The sequence below is a fragment of the Sceloporus occidentalis genome, unplaced genomic scaffold (genome assembly GCF_023333645.1).
Source record: "Sceloporus occidentalis isolate IW3139 unplaced genomic scaffold, rSceOcc1.0.p SCAF_3, whole genome shotgun sequence".
NCBI lineage: Eukaryota > Metazoa > Chordata > Lepidosauria > Squamata > Phrynosomatidae > Sceloporus > Sceloporus occidentalis.
Window position 1 is genome coordinate 184,506,055 of NW_028316983.1, and position 19,334 is coordinate 184,525,388.

General features: G+C 40.6%; 1 protein-coding gene across 12 annotated transcripts in view; it reads right to left on the reverse strand.

Annotated features, from left to right (window-relative positions):
• Positions 1-19,334, reverse strand: part of PTPRM (protein tyrosine phosphatase receptor type M) — a 625,500-nt gene that overhangs the window by 456,985 nt on the left and 149,181 nt on the right. For all 12 annotated transcript variants that reach the window (XM_089517070.1, XM_089517069.1, XM_089517061.1 and 9 more), the window contains exon 2: positions 963-1,085. In XM_089517070.1, coding sequence (XP_089373196.1) covers positions 963-1,085 — 123 coding nt within the window. The remainder of the gene's footprint in view (positions 1-962; positions 1,086-19,334) is intronic.

Here is a 19,334-nt window from a genome sequence, read left to right on the forward strand (position 1 = left end):
ATTGTGAATAGTCTCAAAATGAGAAAAATCTTCTAAAAGTAGATTTGTAGATGTTCTTACTAGTATAATAAAGACAAAAGAATATATCCTTTATACCTGAGAGGTTGGGTTTTTTAAAATATATTTTCATGTATGGATTCTTACATGCAAGCAGTTCATTTCTAAATAAAATCACTGCAGATTAACTGTTCAAGCCTGCTTTATTTTTGGACATCTGTATTTATACTTCAGTTATTTTTAGTTATTTGTACAGAGCACGAAACTCTTCAAAGCTATATTCTTCAAAAATATATTTCCAAAGGGTTGAGTGTGTCTGTCTGTGTGTGTTTAAGAAGTTACTTCACAGAATAGTTCACCTTAGTAAGATCATAACCATGAACTTTAAAAATGACTAAATAATGCCACATTTCTCGTTCTCTTACAGACCAGGCCTAGGCATATTTCAGAGTAAAGTATGAACTTCCCACTGAACTTCCTTCAAGAAAACATGCATGTGGTTGCACTGCAGTTGACTTCAAAGGTACTGTGTTGAGTCTTGCACAAGATTATGATCTACATTCTTCTAAGGACTGTGAACTGTCATCTAACAGAATGGATTCAGAACATTCTATTAATCTTTTACAGGAGTCCAAAATATTTGAGGAGGGCACAATAAGCTCTAGGTGACCTGTCAGAGTCTGCATGTCGAAAGAAAGGTGAGTTGCACACTGTCAATTGGGGAACCAGAAGTAAACATGCAATTCTCACTTCGTGTTCTCTTTTTCTTTTTGGCAGCACATCATGTGACAGAGTTCTATCAATGGATATAAATTGCTTTTCCATTATTCTCTTATTTTCCATTTCTCCTCTCTTTTCCATAACTACCATAACTCAAATTATTATTAACATCTCTCTCCAAAACTGCTTCGTGTTTATTTGTGTCACATAATTTTGTAAAAAGACAAAATACAAAAGAAAACAACCTGTGGGCATCCAAGGATCTGATGAAGGCATTAGTAGTGTGTTGACTTGATCCCAATTAAGATCATCATCATCAGACTGACTATATCCACATGAGGTAAATGGTTCATCAAAAGAACAGCCACCTGTTTAAAGAAAATGAAAGAAAAAGGAGGTTAAAATATAGTAATTTATGAAAAATGGTAGATCAGTCTTTGACTTTTGCCTTTTCTTTCAAACACCACTAAAGTCCTACTTACAAATCTGTCCTACTTGGTACGCTCACCTAGCCTAAGAACCCGGCACTTCCACATACCTCAAGAACAGAATTACTGTACATTATTGTTCAACTACATTACAAATAAACTACAGCTTGGTGAAGTCAGATATAAATATATTCAGCAATGTAATTATATTACTTCCATCAGAAATGGTAAGGTTTATAGTTCAAACATGCCAAGACTCAATTCTTCCATGTGGGTGCAGGTGGACATTGGTTAAATATGAGGCATGCTGTGTGTAGGTTAGGTGGGCTTTCAGTATAATACAATGGGATAGATTAAAAAAAAAGCAAATGAAATTTAATTCACCAACCTATTTGCCAAATTACAATTTCATTTCCCAAATGCCTTTTTTTATCCACCATATTGCATTACACTTTCCAATTGAAAACATGCAGGCACTCTGGGTCTGCAGCCAAGAGATTTCCAGTATAAACACCAAAAAAAATAACCTTCTGCTAGGATGGAAAACTGATCATATGCTATGAAAATGTAATCAGCTGGTAATGTGTAGCATTTGTAAGGAAAAGGTACTGGTAATGAAGAATCCCCCCAGAAGATTGCCAGTCATTTTTAATCATAAACTAGTCCATGTACCATAGTTTTGGGAATAAGGACATGGGCACTGGAATTTGGTAGAGGAAGATCTTCTTGGCATGACAATGTGCCTGCCATACAAGTGGCACTACATACCAGGACATTGATTCTAGGACCTGGAGGCCATGAGCTAATCTAGCTATCTAGCTTCTAAAAAGCTTTTGATGTTTACATGTCCCAAACCCATGTTCCTGATTTCTATATGCCAGGATAGTATATGTTTCTTACATCTATACTTATATTTTTGGTCACGTATCTTCCAAGCAGTACAAAAGTTTAGAAACAAGAGCTTACACTAGTTAGCAGGCACTGTTAAACTTTGAAAATAAAGCAGCACCTTCATGAATCTTTTATCTTAAAAACAGGGTGAAAAGCACAATAAACTACCAATGGCATATATTCCAGTTGCAGCCATAGTCAACAGAAACTAAATTTACATTCTGCATTAAGGTTATTTGCAGTTTCCTTATATTACCAACATATGTATTCAGAACTAGTACTGCTCAGTTCAATGGGACTCAGACCAGATAAGTGTGCCTATGATTGCATCCAAGACATATTGGGCAGGATCCAATGGTAAAAATCCACAGAACCAAGCTTTTTCCCCTTTTTAATGCACCCCACCCCTCTGCCCACCATGTGCATCCAAACCTGCTCTCCAGAGGTGTGAGGCAGTCCTCGGATGCTAATACTTTAGCAGCTCTCAGCAGTGAAGGGAAAGCAGAGGGGGAAAAAAGCAGAGACTGTCGTGCTGGAATCCCAGTGCCCTGACCACACTGGATTTAGATGCTGTATTTTACTTAAACTCTCCAACCTGCAAGTTCCTTACATTAAATTGCTCCTAGAATTTGAGACTGAATTTGACTGTTTTATGCTATAAGCTATTTTGGGAAGGACTTTGGTTTTAAACGGAAGCTATCCAAAAATTTTACAAATGGCAATAAAATACATTAATTATTTTTGTCCAAATACTCAACTCAGGGGCTGAGCAGATGGGCCAGAAAGCGCAGGCTAAGGTCATGGTATTCTGATTTCTGACTCTGGTGTCCACCTGTGTCAATCCTCAGCCAACATAAGGATCCCCAGCGTGCACTCCTTACCTTGCTGCACCGTCACTCATACTCAGAAGCCACCCATTGCTGTGTCTGATGCAAAAGCAGGGTGCCTAGCTGCACCCTAGTGGTCAGGTGCCTTGTTTCTGCATGCAGCAATGGGGGGGGGGGGACCTCTGAGCATGAGAAATGGTGCAACAAGGTAACTAAAGAAGTGCAGGCCATCAAAAGAGCTGGGATTTGCCACAGAGTTTCCAAGAAACTCCATGGCAAACCAGGGTCAAATTGCCTGGGGTAAAGGCTATTTACCCCAGGATCGGGCCTGATCAGATCTGTCTGAACACTGGCCCCCAGGGTTTTACCTTGTGTCATCTGAACTGGACAACATAAGGCTGGGGGAAGGGGGGAAGAGCTTTTTGGCCCATATGGGCAAACCCCTAAATTCAAAAATTAGTCTGTCTAATCCTGGTGCAAAATCCATTTCCGATGTCATTCAGGTCTCTCGCTCCTCAATCACACTCCCACATATCCACAATGAATTCTAGTTTCTCCTTCTGCTTAAAGGGAGATGGAACTGTGTCACTTTTCAAGATTTTCTGGCCATATTGGATGCCTGTCTGCTCCTGCCTAGAGAAAGGACGAATCTATGCTTCTGCCTGAACCTGCCAAACAACAGGAAAATCACAGGAAACAAACTCTAAAATGGCCTATATGGGAAATTACTATTTTGTGTTTAACCATTCCTGATGTTAGGCCTAGAGGTCCACTGGTTGGTTGCAGTCCTGGGAAAGGACCATCATTATATTACACACAGAGAGAAAAAGACACAAATACCACCCAGCATGTTGTTTTTAAATGTTTGAAAGTAAATGATACTAAAATAAATATTTCAAAAAATATCCTATGATTGGTGTCTACTAGGAGCCATAGCTAAAAGGGATACAGAAATGACCACATGGACCGTAGTTGCAAATTAATATTCCTAATGTGGGGAAGACATGAAGAATAATGTCATCTGGAAATAGCCATTAATCATTTAATTTTTTAAAAAAAATTCACTTCTTCACAGTCTTCTTCTCTTAAATACCACCATCTGTTCTCCTTTATTATGAACTGCAAAAACATATTGTGTATGCCCTAGTGGCACACAGATAGATCATCTTCACGCAATTCTAAATTGTGCTCTTTGGAAGAGTCTTATTCATTATCTCTACACATTTCAGATAAATTATCAGCCCTAGACATTTCACACTATCTCTACTGTATTAACTTCCATTAAAAAGCCTAGCAATTCATGGTACTTGCTAAATATTTCACCTTGGCAATTACATATATTTTGGCTCACATGTGGAGAGAAATCAAATGTGGTACATCTTTTCAATAACAGATCCTTGATTATCAAAAGGTTTGGAATATGCAGAAAAATTAAAGATATTTACATAAAACAATTTTTGAAAACTGACAGATATTATTCTTTTGCTTTACTATTGAAAAGGTGGCAAAATCCAGTTCTGGAAAATCCTAATGTTGCCATATTTAAGCACAGGAAACTATTAACAATTCATAATGAACAGTTTTAATTTGCTTATCAAGTACCTGTAACAGCTTGGACCTAAATTCTATTATTAGTTCACAACTATCCTACTGAACCTATGATAATTTGAGAAATTAACACTTATGTAAATTCCGTAATTAAACAGGTCTACTCCTTTGGGAGTAAGAATAATATTCTACAATAGAAATACCTAGTTCTTCCTTCTGTTTATTCCTGGAAAATCTGAGCATGTCCCTGACATCAAGATATTATAAGATTATTTTACGAAGGGTGATTTTACAGTTTATATTTGAACAATAAAGAAAAGAACAAAATTTGTAAAATTCTGCTTAATGACATCATTGTCTGATAAACGGAGAGGTCAGAATCTTAAACTTACAAATTTATATCCATAAGGTAATTCCAGGTAAGTGCAATTGATGTAAAGGAAAGAGGTGGACCTGTACGTACCGTGGACTCACTGATTCCACGGATATTTTATCCACGGATTCAAGCATCCAAGGCTTGAAAATATATATATATATATATATATACACAAACTCCAAAAAGCAAACCTTGATTTTGCCATTTTATATAAGGGACACCATTTTACTATCCCTTGTATTTAATGGGACTTGAGCATCCACAGATTTTGGTATCCATGTGGAACCAAAGCCCAACGAATACCAAGGGTCAAATGTATATATGATTGCTCTGTTCCCACTGCTCCAGTTCTGGTGCAAGGAATTCACTGAAATAGGGGTAAGCACCAACTACAGCACAGAATTATCATCTGCTTTAAACCTGTTGGCTCTATTTATAAATGTCAAAGGTGGGTTACAGACCGCCCGTTTGGGGAGGTCTGCACCCGCCCCTTTCCCCGGTGTATCGGGGCCTCAGTGGCCAGAACGGCAGCCGCTGAGGCCCCGATCCACCGCTTTCCGGGCTGCGGGGAAGCGGCTAAAGGCCGCTTCCCCGCAGCCTGGAAAGGAGTGTCCTTGGGGCTTCAAGCCCCAAGGACACCCCGCGGCGGCGGGGAGGAGAAAGGGTCCACTTGGCCCCTTTCTCCTTTGCGCCACTGGACGCAGCCGTGTGAAGGCTGCACCCAGCGGCGCAAACCAGGAAGGAGCTCCAAAACGGAGCTCCTTCCTGCTCCGCGCTAAGGACGCACTAAGCGCCCTGGCGCGGAGCGACGACATCACGTCCGCGCCACCCCGTATAGAGGCGGCGCGGTCATGACGTTGTCATGGCGGTGGCCATGTGGAACGGCCGCTGCCATTTTGTGTGCACAGAGCGCGCACTAGGGTTAGGGGGTGTGGAAGCACCGCCCCTTCCTAACCTTAGTACGCGCTCCGCGCATACTATATGGCCCGTCTGTAACGGGCCGAAGAGTCTATATTGAATAAAGATCTATCTGGTCTTGGTTGCCTAGTGGCAAGACTGAACATTGCATAAAACTGGAAAAGTCAAAATGTCTTGCTGATTTCAATGGAAAAGCAAAGTGCAGTCTACAGTTATGGAAAAGCTGACTTCAAATGTATGGTCTTTACCCAAAAAAAAAAAGTATTATGTATTTGTTTACTTCATTTATTGTATATGCCACCTTTCTCCCATGATATGTTTAGGCAACATAATTTTATGCAGATATAATGATAATTTTATGGAACACAGTACTCATTTATTTTGTGTGCAAGCCGAGAATCAAAGGGATATCCCAACTCAGTTTGCCATATTAATCTTTGGAAAAATATGATACAAAAATTAAAGAGTGCTACCTATAATATATCCCTATTTGAGAGAACTAGAAAATGTTGTATTACATCTCATCTGATGCTTATGTTGTGCTTATAATAAGCTTATGGCATATTATAATAAATTTATTTTAGAGGCCTTATGCACCTATAACACATGTGCAAACTATAACCTACAGACAGGGTAAGAGTTCTGTTATTATTAAAAAAACTCACATAAAGGGCCCACGCCTATAAGAGGAAATACAATGACCAAAGAACAACACGAGCATCTACTCCAGCTTACAGATCAAGCAAAAGATACTGCACTGTGGAACAACAATAACCAATCTCCTTCTTTCCTTTTGTTCTCCATACTTCTTATTTCATTTTCCTACATAATATTTAATTGAAGCTTATGACATGAATGAACAATGATAAAAAACAAGTAGACCACTTGAAACCAGATGGAAAACTGTTTAGGGAAGAACAGGACTGATGGAACATGCCATTTTTGATGATATTAAAAGATGTGAAAGGCTTCTATATAATAGATATCTGTAGGCAAGTGGCAAACAGTATTCTAGTATAAGCATTCATTTATATTACAATATTAATGTTGTAGTTCAGTAAATATACCTTGCAAACTAGCACCATTCTTAGAAACTCTAGGCCAGTGATGGCGAACCTATGGCACGCGTGCCAGAGGTGGCACTTAGAGCCCTCTCTATGGGCACACATGCTGTCTCCCTAGCAGAGAGTTTGCCAGATTTTCTTACTAGAAAGCCAGAAGGACATGGCACTTTGCATTAAATAACTGGGGTCTGGATTGCAGTTTGGGCACTCGGTCTGTAAAAGGTTCACCATCACTGCTCTAGGCAGCTGCATAGCATACCAAGCCTAACTAAAGGTTTTTTGCTGCCCTATCCAGAGAGCAATGGCTGAATCCATTGGGTGCTTTCACAGCATTTTGGCAAGGCTTGCTCACCATGCAACTTATAATAAATGAGCCCTCAACCCCCTACAATGTCTCAGAGGATTATGAGGCAGACTCTCCAATCATACAGGGGCTCATATTTTGAGAAGCCATATGCCAGCCCACAATTGCTAACTGCTTTACACCTGGCAGATACTTTGCAATGTATAGTTGAGCCAATTTATTAATAGATCTCTCACTGAAATGCATAACTGACTGACCTACTTGGAAAACTCCTTTGTGTGTAGATTTTTGACAAACCAATCTATAACTGTTGCCTTGTTTCTATTACAGTCGATTACATCAAAGATGTTTTCGAGATATCTTTAGCTCAGGGATAACCCGTCTGGCACAGTGTTGTAACAGCTTCAGTTGGTGGTGCAGCTGCTACAGAACTTCAATGAAATCTTTTAAAAAAGATTTTGCAACAAGGATCCTTAGCTACCGTTAATTTAATGTACTAATGCAAAGGATTCTAGCTTAGGCTCCCATATTATCTTTCAGTAATACTTGTTTTGTTTTCCCTCTGTAGTACATTTCAGTACATAATATTATTAGAATACAGTATAGGCATTGGTTTCATTGCAAAAAGGAACTAGAATAGCAATAGCAATAGCAATATCATTTATGTTTCTATACCACTTATCAGTTAACTCAGCACTCTCTAAGCAGTTTACAATCTGTAAGCCAACTGCCCCCAACAAGATGAGTACTCATTTTATTGACCTACGAAAAGATGGAAGGCTGAGTCAATCTTGAAGCTCTTGGACTGAACTAACAACCTTGTGGCTGAAGGACCAGCATTCAACCACTGAGCCACCAGGGCTCCTTAGAACATATGTTCTGGAAAGGTGGTTCACAGTGTCGAAATTATTGGATAAAAATATGTCCTAACTAATTTATAGCTTTCACGATGAATGAGAAATGTATGAGTTTTTAAAACTGCTTGAATCTGTATTAATTAAACTGGATTTTAAACTGGCTTATGAAGACCCTAAGGCAAACCTATTACAGGGTTTCTTGGCACTATTTGTTCAGAGAGGTGTTGCCATTGCCTTCCTTTGAAGCCAAGAGAGTGTGACTTGCCCAAAGTCATCAATGAGTTTTCATGACTGAGAGGTGATTTGAACCCTGGTCCAAATTGCTAATCCAATTCAAACCATTACACCATGCTAGCTCTTGTGTCTACATACAGTGCGCCCGCGTTATATGCAGGCGCACTATACGCAGCTTTGAACTTATGTGCAAAGCTGCGCAGAGCGGCATGTCCCATTCGGATAAATGGGGTGTGCGCCCATGGTGCGCACGTGCCACCGCACCACTGCATGCACAGGCCCCATTCATTTGAATGGGACTTGAGCATGCGCAGTATTTGGCTTACGCGTGGGGGGGGGGGGTCCGGAACAGATCCCCTGCGTAAGCCAAGGGCATACTGTATCAGGCCTCCCTTAAAGGAACTGCGCCCTCCCCGAAGGCATCCAACTCCATCCTGGCCTCTGAGGGGGAGAGAAAGGTAGGCCAATCCCATCAGGCCTCCCTTAAAGGAACTGCGCCCTCCCCGAAGGCATCCAACTCCATCCTGGCCTCTGAGGGGTAGACAAAGGTAGGCCAATCCCATCAGGCCTCCCTTAAAGGAACTGCGCCCTCCCAGAAGGCATCCAACTCCACCCTGGCCTCTGAGGGGGAGAGAAGGGTGGGCCACTGCCATCAGGCCTGCCTTAAAGGAACTGCGCCCTCCCAGAAGGCATCCAACTCCATCCTGGCCTCAGAGGGGGAGAGAGGGTAGGCCAATGCCATCAGGCCTATCCTTAAGATACAGATCCCTCCATCTGTCCATCTGCCATGGTCCAGGACTCAGAGGGAGAGATGAATACTGGACCTGATCCCCTTCCCCTCAACCATTTTCTTCTCCTTCTGTGTCGTGTCTTCTTAGATTGCAAGCATGAAGGCAGGGAACCGTCTAATTAAATGATTTTATTACAGTGCTGTGTAAATTTACAGCGCTATATAAATAAAGCTTAATAATAATAATAATAATAATAATAATAATACCTAGAGTTACTTCCCCCTATTCCTTCCGCCCAAATACAGTCAGCCCTCCTTATCCATGGATTTTTTTTATCTACAATTCAAGCATCAGTGCCTTGAAAATACTTTAAAAACATACAAATTTCCATAGGCAAACATTGATTTTGCCTTTTTATAAGGGACACCATTTTATTGTGTCATTATATTTAATGGGACTTAAGCATTCACGGATTTTGGTATCCACGGGGGATCCTGGAACCAAACCCCAGCAGATACCAAGGGCCCACTGTATTTGGTGGTTCACCACAGATGTTACACAGTAGTATTAAAACCACTTTCCCATTGCTCTTTATTCTACCATATTGCTCTTTATTCTACCATATTAGCAATGATCTTCCTTACTCATGTGAATCATTATCCCATTGTCATTCCTGATCCTGGCCAAATATTGACTGCGTTAGAAGTCATATATTGTCTAAAATATATACTTGTTGTAGCATCACAATAAAAACCATATATCCTATGTATACCCTTGCTGCCACATCCAAGATATATTTTTGACACAATGAATGTTATTCTTCTGGTTCACTAATGTTCTGTATTTTACATTCTCTCATGTTAGACTTTCTCAAACTCATTTTTGTGTCTGCAACACCCAAGCGAGGCAGTTGATGACCAGGGCCCTTGGTGGTTCCTGATTCATAGGGTCATCACAAGCTGAAGATGATAAATAGCAACTAACAATGTATAACATGACAAATTTAGGCCTTCATGCTTAAATTAATAAGCATGCAATTATGTTTAAGTGGATAAGCATAAGGGAGTCTATTTCGCCCTAAACTTAATAAAGTCAGAGAGAAACAGGGCACATGAAGAATATATGCAGACAAAGAACATACAAACTGAAACAGTTCCAAATGTGTAATAAAGAACAGGAATAAATGATCAAAGCATAACCCTTCTGCCGAATTTGACAGCAAAAGTAAAAATAAAATGGAAAGTGTATTGCTATGAAAGCAATGAATATCAAAGCAGCATTTTTTTTCTGGCCAAAAGAATGAAAGCTGTGTAAAATATTAATAGATTCAGGTACATGCTGCAATTAAGAAGTAGCATTACACCATCTAGATTAAGCATTGTATTGATGATGATGATGATGGAAATCTTTTTTTAAAGAAATATCCACACATCGCAAAGACTGAGAAAAACATCTATGCACACCATATTTCACCTTATTCTAAAGCTACCACTACAGATAATTCATAGCTTTTAGAATGTAGCAGAGACGTCTCCATAGTTGAATAAGCGATCCCAGCCTATGGACATATGGTTGAAGGGGCTTATAACAAGAATTTTATTATAGATAACAGACACACCCCTATCTATAAAGGGCTTTCCACCATCTTGGCAAAAAGAAAAGACTTTCACTTGAGGATGAAAGAAGCCCAGTTCAGCCTCCAGTAACTGATATTTTTAAACTGTTAAGGAAACCAGCAGCAGCAGCTGTGTCCTATGTCTCTCAATCACTTATTTATTAAATACTCCTATCCTATATTTTGATCTAGTACATGCTTCCCCTCGAAGGGCACTTAATAATATAAGAGATCATATCCATTAGTAAAACAGCTTAAAACCTCAGAACAAAACCCAGCTTAATTTAACATTAGTGGCAACCCAACATTCAGAAAATCTCAATCATACAGAATTTAAGCTTAAACATGTGCTTAAAGAACATGATCTTTACCACTGAATGAGGTAAGGGCAGTGCATCTCCTCAGGGTGTCACTGATGGAAATACATGCCTACCTGCCACACTATTTGTGTGGCTACTACACTAAGGGTGTAAATCCTCAACTATTTCATTTTTGCCTGTGAGGATGAATGGTAGGTTTCTCCCCACTGTAGGAGAAAACCAATATTTCTTCACTGTATTCTCCCCATATCTGAACATTCCAAAGGTGTTGTGGGGGAATAATTCTGCAGAGAAAAACTTTTTTTCCCGCTCAGCAATTGTACAAAGTTCTTGTTGATTGTTTCTTCTTTCTGATTGTTATTCTTTCTGATTGTTAGGAAGCCTTGACTTTTGACCTGGGAGCAAATAATTATAAATATCATTTCCACACCTATGCTACATTTCTGGAATAAGGAAGTTCTTATGACATCCTGATGCCGCCCAGGGTTGTTTTTTTTAGATTCAGAGGCGGGTTACAGACGGGCAAAAAGGGGTGTGTTCATGACGTCATGAAGGTATAGCCTTCAGACGGCCCTTACCTGAATGCCGCCATGAACACGCCACCCGCACGCCCCAAGCGGGAAGAAGCGGCATTAAAAAGGTGCTGCTTTTCCCCGCTTCTTTTCTATATACTGCACAACTGCGCAGCTCCGTCTATAAGCTGCTGCACCGGTACGCCAGAATTGTTACGCCGCTAATTTAAGTTGCCCATTTAAAAGCTCCGTGTCTGCTGTGTCGCATAATAAGTCGGGGTCCTGGAACATGCGCAGTTTGCACTGAGGCTCTAATTAGAGCGTCAGATGCCATGCAGATGTGGAAGCTGCAGTACAGCTGCACTCTATTTTAATGCTCGTAACCCTAACCCTAACCCTAACCCTAGAGCAACATGTACGCACGCGCTGCTAGAATTGGGGAAAGTTTGGAATTTAAAGTGAACCCCTACACACATTCCTGTGCCATTTTCACCCAACAATAAAAAAACCCTAAAACTTTAAATATTTACATATGTACAAGGGAGGTGATGGGGGATGGCAGGGGGACAGCGGTGGCAGCGGCGACAGCTGTGGCTGTGCATTGCAGATTCAGCAAGAGCGTGGGGACCAAAGGAGAGGAGGCATCCATGATGCTGGTGACATTGGCAACGTGCAAGCGGACAAGGATGCCAACACCAGCTGATCACCAGCTGGCAGGAGACCACCATTGTTCATGGGCAGGGTGAGGGAAAAAGTTTAAAGGGGCCTGGGCGCTTTAAATGTGCACATAGGCTTTCTGCCGCCAGTGCTGAGCGCCGCAGCTGCGCAGCTGTGCATCCGCCAGCCGGCAAAAGAAAAAAAAAGCCCCGTTTTTGGCCGCCCGTGCAGAAGCTGCCTCTCTCTTTGCAGCGTCCTCCGAGGCGGCGGTATGGAAACTGCGGGTCAGAAACAGCCCCAGGTGAGGCGTCTTCACTGCCCCCCATGTGGAAGCCCCATACACCTGAGCCACGCCCCCGGGGCGGGCGGTCTGGAGGCTCCGTATTCAGCAGAATACACCTCCAAGACGTCTTCCCCTGCCCGTCTGTAACCCACCAGAGGTTCTATTGACAGCTCCAATTATCCCTTTTATTATACAGATTAGGTTTTACTGCTATAATACTGGAATTCCTAACTCTAAATACCTTACCCCTAAATGGGAGATTACCCAGACTTTTAGATTAGCTTCTCCAAGATAGTTGAAGAAATTGCAAATTCTGAGCAGTATGCAGATTTGATGAGGAGGCTTAAATAGGTCCATGTTCTAGATTGCCCATAATATTTGTTAGTAAAATGGAGAACACTTTTGCTCATTTACAAGAAATATGTGAAATATATAGAGTACATAGAGATAATAATCTCACTTGTAAGGGCAAGTGGGAGAAAGCACTCCTAGACCCAACTGCCAAGCACAATCTACAAGCACAAAGTCAAGCTCAAAAATGACATCAGAAGAATCACAAGCCAGGCGTATGTGACCCTGTACAAGACCCACCACTACACATGCAACATATTTTGTCTGCACTGTGTACATGCATGTACATACATATAAACTGTCTGGTTTCAATATTTGTCCATCATTTTTCCAACTATGATATTTTTCAGAGACTTGAACATGACTCTTCAAAACAAGGAGGCTGAGATTTATAAATCTGGAATAAGAAACATGTCTTTTTCTGCATTTGCTAGGGTATATAATAAAAATATTAAGAGAGAAGTTTCCATATGGGCATTGTAGGTTAAAATAACCATGTTTATCCATTCATTACAATATCAGGTAAAATTACCTGATAATGATAAGTAGTTCCCAGATGATTATAAAAACGATTACAAGAGTGTCATCTATTAACAGAGTTCATTAACTTATGTTCCCTCGCTATTCAACAAATTAGAATATGCTACTATTAGCCATTTCAGATCTTTTATGCAATTTGTTTCAAAAAATATTGATCTATGCATCCCAAAAGCTAAGTATGCAGAATTTGATTTGAACCACATTTTTTGATATTTTTTCTCTCTCTGCATGCAAATAGTACAAAGAAGCAACATTCAAGTCTTTTTCATACTGAATTCCTGAAAAATCTTTCAGGGATATACAGGTATAAAATCCACAGAGAAGACTGTAGGAATCAAGTAATCCCTCCCCCTCATATTAGAAACAAGGACATTTAAACAAGATATTATATTGTATATATCTAGGAAACATTTCAGTGAGAATTGTGGCAACACTTCTCTTCAATTGTCATTTCTGTTTTAAAACAGGTATCATCCACATTTATACTCCTCAAGCTAAAAACTACAAGTATACTTGAAGCTCTGTCATTCTCCCCAGTGCAGCTCATATTTAATGAACATCTTATCTTTATGTCCCCCCAGAAAACAAAATCCACAATGCAATCTCAGACAATGTGAAACCAAGGCCTGATGCTTTGCCAAACCACCGTCTTTTAAAGCACGATAACTTCTGGGTTATACTCATATGGGAATGATGGACTATTTCAGTCAAACCTGGTTTCATTATTTTTTTAATAACCACAAGCTCATTCTTAGAAACAACCCACTGTAAATTCCTAGTCCATACATTCTGTTGCAGGCTTCGAACTTTAGAAAAGATTTAAAAAGTCAATCCCAATATCATTATAAACCCAAGTGCATTATCTTCCCATTGATTCTGAGAACAAAAAAAAAAAAAAAAAAAATTAGAAGTTTGAGGCTTGACTCCATGGATAATCTTTTCCATTTCCTTGATGAGTTTTGCAGTTGCAATTCACTTACATAACAGCATATTAAGCAAAGAATGGGAAATCTGGTTTGTTTAAAACACTTTCCTAGTACTTAACAGAAAAATAAAACCAGCAGTATTAGTTTTGCTGACCTGAACACTGTTTAATTCTTTAAGGTAAAGACAAACATTTCTCCAATGATTACAAGAGGCTTCTAAAAAATACATAACAATACCAATATATTTAGTAATGTACTATTAATTAGCAGATAGCGTTTTCACTGAACTGACATCTGTATTTCACTATCATCAATACCCTGCTTGTCAAAAGTCCTTGTGATAGGTTCAGCATAAGCTTAAACATGGACTTGTCTACAAAATACTGGAGCTATCAGCACAAAAGCTCAGTGCAATTAATAAGGGTGCTGCTTCCATATTTACACAATTCCAATCTGAATTATGTACAAGTATCTCTTATTTCAGGTATATTATTTTGCTACTTTCATTTTTACTGATGGCTGTTAAGTCTGTTTTGTAAAATGATGTAAACATCCCAGTGCCTTAGGTGACAAGATATGTTGTGCATATCTTTTGTGTAACAACTCTCCTTGGAGCAGAAATTGATATGTAGAAGAACATAAAATCAACAGTGTGTTGATTATATATATTTACAGCTACATTTTCTTTACACATATACTTACAGCGATACTTTCTTTACATTCCTTGCCTAAAGCAGCTCTTAGGATTTTGGTTTTTTTGATAGTTTTGTTTTGCTTGAAAAATTATTTCTAAGCTGAAAAGTTGGCATCTTTGCACTGCCATACCCATAGTTTCATCTGAATTTCCTCATGTATGACCCAAGATTAATTTGTAACAACCCAATTTGTTGTTCAGCTCATCATCTCCTCTTAGTAACTACCACCATCAGAGTACAATTGAAAAAAATGATAAAGAGTTATCTCCATAAATGTTTGCTTCTACTACCCAGGCACACTAACCTACATGCAAATTGACTACTGGAACTGCCACAAACTTGGAAGCACCCCAAACTTTCAGTATCACTCCATCAACATCTTGATTATATTCGCCAAATTCTCTTTTAGTCTTGACCAAAGCAGACCCATTAAATCCATTAGATATGTTGACCCATTAAATCCATTATCTAAATGTTGACTCAGAACTGAAGACTGAATGGATCTACTCCAACCGGATGCCAGCCATTGACGTTCTTCCTTTTGTTATATTGATTATAGATTGATGTGTCTTTTCTTTTCCTGGTCAAGTTTGGACTTAAGGCCACTATCCACCCCATCGGGGGTGGAGGACCTATTAAAATGGTCCTCCTTGAAGGCTAATGGAACCTGATGGGATTCTAGAAAGCTCTAGAGGGTTTGATGGTTGGTATTGCCAGTGATTCTGTTGATGCCTTGTTTAACACCTGGAATTGTAATCTTACCAGGGCTATTGACACAGTTGCTCCTAAGCGTTCTTTCAAACCTGCTTCGGATCGTATTATTTAGGAATATAAAACAAGTGGGACAACAACTAGAGTGCCACTGGCAAAAAACTCGACTCTTGTTGACACGCCAGAGAATTCCTTTATTCCTACAGTGTGACAATACGTACAGCAAAGACCTTCTTATCTGCATGTACTGTATCTGCGAATTCTCATCCAGCAGAGCTTTTCAGGGTGGAAAGGGACTCAATTCAAACATTCACACCCAGAACCTTCTAGATCCTTCTATAGCTCACTGTGATGCATTAACAGACCCCCAAGTCAGATGGAAGAATTGGATGATGCCTTTCTAGAACAGATGATCACACACTCAGAAAGTGATGGGTGACTTCAACTATCCTGATATTTGCTGGAATTCAAACTCAGCAAAATCCTCAAGGTCTAGCAAATTCCTCACTTGCCTCCAAGACAATTTCATTGTACAAAAGGTGGAAGAGGCAACAAGGGGATCAGCTATTTTAGATGTGATCCTAAGCAAAAGGGATGACGTGGTTAATGGGGTGCAAGTGGTGGGATCCTTAAGTGGGAATGACCATGTTCTCCTGGAGTTTGTTATACAATGGAAAGGAGAAGCCAGGCATAGTCAGACACGCATTCTAGACTTTAGGAAAGCCGGTTTTAGTAAACTTAAATACTGGGTGTGATCCCATGGTCAGCAATATTAAAAGAGAAGGGAGTTCAAGATGGATGGGAGATTCTTAAAAAGGAGATACTGAAGGCACAATTTCAAACAATTCCAATGAGGAAGAAAAATGAGAGGTGTCTCAAGAATCCAGGATGGATGACTAAGGAACTTTCAACTGAGCTAAGTTTTAAACGGAACATGTATAAGAAATGGAAAAATGGGGAAATCACCAAAGAGGAATTCAAACAAATCGCGAGCACATGTAGGAGTAAAGTCAGAACAGCTAAAGCGCAGAATGAACTCAGACTTGCTAGAGAGGTTAAGAACAAAAAAGGGCTTTTTTGGATATGTCCGCAGCAAAAGGAAGAAGAAGGAAATGGTAGGGCCACTGTGTGGAGAAGATGGCAAAATGCTAACAGAAGACAGAGAAAAGGCAGAATTACTCAGCACCTTCTTTGCTTCAGTCTTCTCAGAAAAGACAAAGGGTACTCAACCTGAGGATAACAGAGCAGAGGACAGAACAGGGGGAATCCAGCACAGAATAAGTAAAGAGATAGTTCAGGAATACCTGGTTAATCTAAATGAATATAAATCTCCAGGAACTGATGAGCTACATCCAAGAGTATTAAAAGAACTGGCAAATGTAATATCGGAGCCATTGGTAATAATCTTTTGAGTACTCCTGGAGAACGGGAGAAGTCCCAGCAGACTGGAGGAGGGCAAATGTTGTCCCCATCTTCAAAAAGGGGAAAAAAGAAGATCCCAACAATTATCGTCCAGTTAATCTGACATCTATACCAGGAAATATTCTAGAGCAGATCATTAAACAGAGTCTGTGAACATCTAGAAGGCAATTCCATAATCACAAAAAGTCAACATGGGTTTCAGAGAAACAAGTCTTGCCAGACAAATCTAATCTCCTTTTTTTGATAAAATTACCAGCTTGGTAGATAAAAGGAATGCTGTGGATATAGTTTATCTTGATTTCAGTAAGGCCTTTGACAAGGTTCCCCATGACATTCTTGCAAACAAGCCTGTAAAATGTGGGCTGGACAAAGTAACTGTTATATAGATTTGCAATTCGTTGACCGGCTGAACCCAAAGGGTGCTCAACAATGGCTCCCTTTCATCCTGGAGAGAAATGACCAGTGGGGTCGCACAGGGCTCTGTCCTGGGGCCAGTGCTATTCAACATCTTTATAATGATCTGGATGACAGAATGGGGGCATACTTATCAAATTTGCAGATGACACCAAATTAGGAGGAACAGCTAATATCCCAGAGGGCAGGATCAAAATTCAAAATGACCTGAATAGACTAGAAAGCTGGGCCAAAGCTAACAAAATGAATTTCAACACGGAGATATGTAAGGTACTGCACTTAGGGCAGAAAAATGAAATACACAGATATAGGATGGGGGACACCTGGCTGAATGAAACTACATGTGAAAGGGATCTGGGAGTCCAAGTAGACCACAAGTTGAACATGAGCCAACAGTATGATGCGGCAGTTAAAAAGGCCAATGCAATTTTAGACTGCATCAATAGAAGTATAGTGTCTAGATTTAGGGAAGTAATAGTGCCACTGTACGCTGCTTTGGTCAGGCGCCACCTTGAAAACTGTGTCCAGTTCTGGGCACCACAATTCAAAAAGGATGTTGAGAAACTGGAGCATGTTCAAAGGAGGACAACTAAAATGGTGAAGGGTCTGGAAACCATGCCCTATGAGGAATGACTTAGGGAGCTGGGGATGTTTAGCTTGGAGAAGAGAAGGTTAAGAGGTGATATGATAGCCCTAGCACTTAAAGGGATGCCATATTGAGGAGGGACCATGCTTGTTTTCTGCAGCTTCAGAGACCAGGACCTAGAACAATGGATACAAGCTACAGGAAAAGAGATTCCAGGTCAACATTAGGAGGAATGTCCTGACAGTAAGGGCTGTTCGACAGTAGAACTCACTCCCTCGAAGTGTGGTGGAGTCTCCCTCCTTGGAGGTCTTCAAACAGAGGCTGGATGGCCATCTGTCAGGGATGCTTTGATTGAGATTTCCTGCATGGCAGGGAGTTGGGCTGGATGAAATCATTTCTATGAAATGATCCTTTCGCAGATAAAATCTCTCAAATAAGAGCCAATTTGGACACTGGTATTATTGCAGAGGCGATGGGTGAGGTATCCAACAAATCTGTGAATAAGATTATACTGGATCAGTTTGAGTGTGTGAGTACAGAGGATGTGGACAAGCTTCGTGGAAGTGTGAAGAAGACAACTTGCCCTCTCGACCCCTGCCACTCATGGCTGGTCGTCTAAGGAGGAGACGCATTTAGGATTCATCTAAGGTATATACTATTAATGCATCTCTCAGGGAGAGCCAATTCCATCCTATTTAATGGAAGTGGTGGTACGGCCACTCTTGAGAAAGCCTTTCCTAGATCCCTTGGGCATGAACAACTATAGACCAGTCTCTCATCTTCCATTCTTAAGCATGGTGATTGAGAGGGCTGTTGCTCTTCAACTCCAAGCAGTCTTGGATGAAACAGATTATCTAGATCAGGGGTAGGCAACCTGCGGCCCGTGGGCCAGATGTGGCCCGGCAAGGCCTTGGGACCGGCCCCAGCCCGGTTCTGCCTCCAATTGCCGCTGGAGCCTTTGGCCTCTCGCGTGAGGGTGTGGGGCCTTTGGCCTATCAGGAGGAGGCGGGCAAGGGGGGGGCAAGCGGCAGGCAAGGGGGGCAAGCGGCAGGCGGGGGGGGCAATTGTCTATAGAAGCCTCCGAAACATGCATTTATATTAACATTTTTTTAAAAATCAGCAAATTTTTTTGCGTCTCCTCCATTTTTTTAAAAAAGTGTCCTCCATTTGAAAATTTTGTCCCACATTTGTCCTTGTTTATTTATTTATGTATTTTTTAAAAAAATTATTTACTTATTTATTTTTTGGCTTCAGCCCCCCAGTTGTCTGAGGGACAGCAACCCGGCCCCCTGCTCAAAAAGGTTGCCTACCCCTGATCTAGATCCATTTCAAACTGGCTTTAGGGCAGAATATGGAGTCGAGACTGCTGTGGTCAGTGGATGATCTCCACCTAAGTATCGACAGAGG